This window comes from Panicum virgatum, chromosome 8K, assembly GCF_016808335.1.
Source record: "Panicum virgatum strain AP13 chromosome 8K, P.virgatum_v5, whole genome shotgun sequence".
NCBI lineage: Eukaryota > Viridiplantae > Streptophyta > Magnoliopsida > Poales > Poaceae > Panicum > Panicum virgatum.
The window spans coordinates 6,715,151-6,720,772 of record NC_053143.1 but is presented as its reverse complement, the minus strand read 5'-3'; the positions used below and the strand labels follow the sequence as shown (position 1 = coordinate 6,720,772).

General features: G+C 46.4%; 2 protein-coding genes across 2 annotated transcripts; one reads left to right on the top strand and one right to left on the bottom strand.

The window, feature by feature from the left end:
- Positions 1–320: 320 nt before the first annotated feature.
- Positions 321–2,298, bottom strand: LOC120646119 (NADPH--cytochrome P450 reductase-like). Its single transcript, XM_039922825.1, has 3 exons — positions 2,193–2,298; positions 2,024–2,097; positions 321–697 (listed from the first exon to the last, which is right to left on the bottom strand). The coding sequence occupies exons 1-3, from the start codon at positions 2,247–2,249 to the stop codon at positions 595–597; spliced, it is 234 nt and encodes a 77-aa protein (XP_039778759.1). The 5' UTR covers positions 2,250–2,298; the 3' UTR covers positions 321–594.
- A 1,628-nt stretch (positions 2,299–3,926) lies between these two features.
- LOC120646118 (cytochrome c biogenesis CcmF C-terminal-like mitochondrial protein) lies at positions 3,927–4,754 on the top strand. Its single transcript, XM_039922824.1, has one exon. It carries the CDS (start codon positions 3,927–3,929, stop codon positions 4,752–4,754), a length of 828 nt encoding a protein of 275 aa, XP_039778758.1.
- The last annotated feature ends 868 nt before the right edge of the window (positions 4,755–5,622 follow it).

The window sequence follows — 5,622 nt, the reverse complement described above, 5'->3', positions numbered from 1 at the left end:
AGTAGAAGAGGTAATGTCAGGTAACTTCTCTAAATATACCAATTCCAATTGCAAAAGCAATATGCATCTCGGCTGGTGAATGGGAAGCAAATAAAGAAATTAAGACTAACAGGGAGCAAATGATAAATATTGTATCAATTCAAGCGCAAAACAGATAGAAGAATAGAGCTAGCAAAAGACAACAGACCACAGTACATAGGTAGAAAAGCTATTCCCTGCAACCATTCATGCTTTTGCTCACTTATTGGATAAAGTAATAATTTATCCATAGCAGGGATGAATGGTAGAGAAGCAGCCAAGAGCACGTGCTGCATCCTGCAACCACATCATATTTATACTCAGAGTTCAAGGATATAAATGTTAAGCTGCAACCATAAGTTCTAAATCACTTAATTTTTTGGAAATAAAAAATTAAATAGAGTAGAATAACTCAGAATGGTTCTTAGTCCATGATGTCTGTTTGTCTGTTGTGTATTAGCTTAACAATACACTCATAAGTATGAAACTGAACCCTTACTATAATTGAATAAGAGTAGACATTAGAGTACTTGTCACTTCTGCCTTCATGAATAACTGGATCAAATTTGTACAACATTAGTTCTTCTGGCAGTCATCTCCAGCTTGGTACAGTGCCGCTGGGCAACAACCTGATCGAAGGGCTAACTGAAGAAGAAGGAACTGAAGATGGTACCAAAATCTATCAAGAATGATAACCAACTCATTAAGATGAATTCATTTGTCACCAAGATCACATGTCTACCAGTCAGCCCCAAGTTTATCAGCAGACATGCTAAATGACCCTCATGGTACATTCATCACAACATAACAATTTTCCTTACCGGTAACAAAAAAAAACCGCTGCTAAAAAAAACAAAAAAAACCGGAGGTCACCGAGAAACACGTTTATCGGATTTATTGGAAAATTCTCGGATTCGACGTTTTGTTTTCGGACGAAATTTGAAAAAAATACCTCATTTTGTACAGAGAATAACATAGATTATTTTCAAACAATCTAAAAGCGAAAACAAGATATAACAATGCATAGAAATGAGAAATATGGCTATCATAAAGTAACAGATATAATAATGCGTCGGGGAAGGCGCAGGGCCGGTGCGGCATCGGGGAAGCGGGTGCCGGCAGCGGCGGCGCCTCCCTCCAACACCAAAGGCCCAGGTGGCGTGGTCGTGCGTGCGTCGCGGCGAGGCGTCGGGCCTGGCACGGCAGGAAGGAGGCGGAGGACGAATGGAGCACAGGCACGGAGCATGAGCTACGTCTCCGGCGAACAAGGGACAAGCGGAGCATACAGACGGAGTGCCGCCGCCGCCATGCGTGCTGAGAAGGGAATCTCTACTTCGCTAGGGTTGAGGGGACTTGGCAGGAGCAACACAGGGGTGGCCTGTGGCCTGCTTTTGGTTTTGGGCCGGGCCAAATTCAAAACAACCGAAAATTTTGACCGGCAACAAAAATAACCGGGCCCCACTAAGAAACGTGATTTTCGGTTTTATCGGAATTTTTTCGCCGAGAAAAAAAACCCTGCTCAGAGTCTTCTCCAATCACCAGTGAAAACTCTACACCAATAGGCCATGATTTAACCTTTAGGTCAGGCCACTTGAACATTATGCATAATAGGGCATGTCTGGAGGAGCTTTATAATAAACACAGAGATTTTATGAGTTCCTGCATTCGGGTAAATATTTACAAACTGGCAACCACGATTATTGGGTCCTTTAGTTAATGAGTAACTCTGCTAGTTCATGAATCCTATCATTGTACAGTTAAAACAATAGTTCAATGATAAGTTTAGATGAAAATTCTAGCAATGCACACCATTCTAAGGCCTCATAATCCGTACTCTAGAAAATGAACTTATTACAGTGCAGGCTTCTCTATTGCACAGTCTAGCATTTTTTTCATATACTTGCCTGGTGATCATGGCAACATCCTTCCACACTTCTCAATTCTCATCGATCCCCACAAGGCGCCATTTGAGAATTGAAAAATCAGTAGACAGATGAGAACTCACGTTGCTAAGAAGAAGAGCACTACGGTTTCCTTCTTCAGCTTCTTGTACTCTTCGTCCTCCTGAGCATAGTCATCCTGCACGCGACCCACAAATCTCTCAAGCACCCATCACTAAGGGACAAGCTAGGATAGAACACATATGTATACACATATAGATCGTGAAAAATTACCAGATCCACCAATTTGAACACGGCCTTCTCGTACCGCGCCCTTGCCTCCTCGGCCATGGAGTGTGAGCAGAACTGCCCTTGCCTCCTGGTCCTATTTTTTTTATAAGAGAAAAAAACATGGTGATGGTGATAATCAACAATTTGCTACACATGATACAACACATAACGTCTACAAACTGTCAATGTTTGACACCGTCAGAGATCAATCGATGCCATGCATCATACAAGCTGGCATGGAATAGTGTCTAATTATATATGCTTTCTACATATTCAGATATCTATGTCAGAAACAAGAATATGAAGCTAATTGCCCATGCATTGGCAGATAATATTCTTAAGGTCAGTCACTTACATTGCCATAGCGTATAGTACCATGGTAACCTCAAATTAATCAGTATATAGCTCTTTGACCAGTGCACAAAGCAACACCAAAGCAAATTTTTCAAAGTTGTGAAATCTAATAATCACCACGGCAAACCTGAATAGGTGAGTAATTAAGCAATAGACCATTTCACTGAAAATCAGCCTTCAGCATTGACTTCCCATTATTTGATCATAATGCCTTGAAGTACAGGGCACACACACACACACACCCCTCAAATTTGATTTTCAGCTAAGACCAAACATCCTAAATTACAGAAACAAATTGACACCCAAGCTTAACTATAGTTATTTAGAACACCAATAGGCACAAAGGAGAAGAGTAGATGATGAAGAACTCACTTGTGATGCTTTGTTGGCGGGCTGCACAACGTAGGCCAGGTAGAAGCGGCGCCATGGCGACGCCGCCGACGGGTGGGGGCGGGGCGGCAGCACGGATGGCGACGCCAATGATGGCCGGGGGCGGAGTGGCGGCACGGACGGTGCAGATTGGCGACGCCGGCCCCTGCCTGGGGTGACGCGGCGGCGGCGGGGACGGAGTGGCGGCGAGGCGAACAGCGGCTGGGGCTGGAGCAGCGCCGGGGACGGAGCGGCAGCACTGACGGCACGGATCGGCAATGCCGGGTGTGGAGGGCGGCGAGAACCGCGCGGATTGGCGAGCCTTGAAAGAGACGGGAGAGGCGGCGTCGTTGGGGAGGCACGATGCCGCGAGGGGGAGTCGGCGGCGTCGTTGGGGAGGCAGGTCGCGAGGGAGCCGGCGGCGGACCTGATTTGCTGCTTCACCCGATCTGATTATGGAAAGAACATTAACCCCGCCACCTGATTTGCTGTGCGTTTACTAAAATTAGCGATGTGGGTACGCGGGCGGGTATAGAATTAATGCGGTGACAAAAAAATGTTTTGGGCGGAATCATTTTCCCTCGTGCTGTTTTTGCGTTCCACCAAATCCTGTTAAGCACTCAGCCCTTCCATGTGGGCCTTAAAGAGGTGTTTTGTGAGAGGGATGGGTGGGTTAATATAGGTGAGAAATGACCTCAATTCTTTCATCCTTTATAGTATAGAAGAATAGACTTGGCTACTCGTGTCTGTTCCAAGCTATCACATAAAAAATCCTATCTACCTCGACTAGCTCTATCACGTGCTATTGAAAAAACAACCTTCGGAACTATTGCTTACCTTGTTTTCCTATACGTTGAAAGAAATGCATCTCGAGGGCTTCTAGTTGTTGGCTTACCTTACCAAGCTACTTGTTTTTCCTATCTATATGCTGCTTATTGATCTTCCCTAGTTGCTATTCCTTGAATGCTTTTATCCGGTGCATACCGAACTTTCTCCACCCGTGACTTAGAGCAGATGGTCCAACTACAGAACTTCTTCTTTTTCATTACTTCCATGGTCGTGCCCCGTGGCATGGCAGCACCCGTACTATTGAAATGGTTCGTCAATAGAGATGTTCCCACTGGTGCCTCTTCTTCCAATGGTACTATAATTCCTATTCCTATATCTTTATTCCCTTTTTTGGTCTTTCTACATTCAAGGAAATTCATACGCTCCATGGACACAGCAAAAAGTGGAGTGTTGGTCAAAGCAAGCCGCCCTATTCTATTACCAGACAAAATTGGGAGAAGCTCATCCACTAGAAATGCTTTATTTCATTTTGTTCCCGTTCTTCATTTCCTTATTATCGAATCCATGGGGGACTTGTCATATTTAGAATCTTTCTGTGTTCTGCTCTGTTTACAATTCTTTCGTACTCTCTTCTCTTTACCACGCGATAGGTCAGCGAAGCGTGAGCGGGCGCTCCGAAGTAAAGGCCAAACACTTCGGCCTAAGGGGAATGAGCAACAAAATGACAAGATGAGGTGCCCCGGGCACCCCCATATAGAAAGAAGGGTCGAAGGTTTTCGGCCTGTAGCTTTCCCCGCACCCCCCTCGTCGAGTGGTGCTTGTTTGGGGGGTGTGCCACATGAAATCGGGCTTGAAGCTCTCGCCTTACCAACGAGCCGATTGTTGATGGCAGTTGGTCAGGACTACTACAAAAAAGTGAAGATGAATCTTTCTATTTCACATGGAGGAGTGTGCATCTTTATGTTGGGTGTTCTTCTGTCATGCGACCCGATGGCTTATGTGCGACCTGTGGCCCTCGCCTCCTATTCTATTTGTTCAGGGCGGGCGGCGTGAACTCTGATTCGATCTGGGTATTCAATCCCGCCGCTGAGATGCTCAGTTGACTCCTTAACCTTGATAGGAAGATGGCTTATTCCTAAATTCGTGCATAAGGGTAAGGAACTTTGATGAATTAATGTGAATGGGTGTAAGCCTCGCAGCTCGGAAACACCTAGTGCTGACCACACTGAGAGACACGAAAGCGCAGGTAATGCCAGTTGGCGAAGTGGCGTTAAGCATCCCTAGCGGTACGCAGAGAGAGGTCATGATGACATCATCTACGTCCGTACCGCTCCTCGTGGAGTAGATCCCACATCCAACCAACCCTTTTTTTTACGAGGGAATGGGAGAATTCCCACTACCGCAGGCAAGCCAGCTGGGCCGTGACTGCGGTGGGAACGGGCTTCCCAAAAAGTGAGCCCCGGCCCGGGTCAGCATAGAATGGGGGGGGGGATGGCTCTAATGTTGTGTTGGCCGGGTTGCGGGCGGATAAAAGCGGACGTGGGGACTCGGGTGGGGCACAGCGTAACTAAGAGAGCCATTCCATTTAGTGCGAGACAGAATGGGCGGGCACAAGCGGTTTGGTGTCTGAGCCGATTGGTTAGACGACGACTACTGCACATATTATATTAGCCGCCTATCCCGGAATGGACTGGGATGGAAACACGAAGCAACACGCAAGGGATGAGCACTTTGTTGCTAAAGCGCATATGTTTTCTTGCTGGGTCGGTTTGTTTTTTGGGGGTGGGCAATAAACTTGCTTCTTCACAAGCTTATCCCTGCCCCCTTTCCTGTCCATCCCGACAGGCAGCAGTTGGGTCTCCCCATCTCTCCTCAACTTCGCCGGCCTTTGGCCTATGTGTCCCTTCAATATCGCCTATCT

Coding starts and splice junctions, on each gene's coding strand:
- LOC120646119 (XM_039922825.1), bottom strand. CDS start 2,249: ATGGCCGAGGAGGCAAGGGCGCGGTACGAGAAGGCCGTGTTCAAATTG. Junction 2,098..2,192: donor TGTTCAAATTGGTGGATCTG/GTAATTTTTCAC, acceptor GGTCGCGTGCAG/GATGACTATGCTCAGGAGGA. Junction 698..2,023: donor GTGCTCTTCTTCTTAGCAAC/GTGAGTTCTCAT, acceptor CATTCTTGATAG/ATTTTGGTACCATCTTCAGT.
- LOC120646118 (XM_039922824.1), top strand. CDS start 3,927: ATGGTCCAACTACAGAACTTCTTCTTTTTCATTACTTCCATGGTCGTG.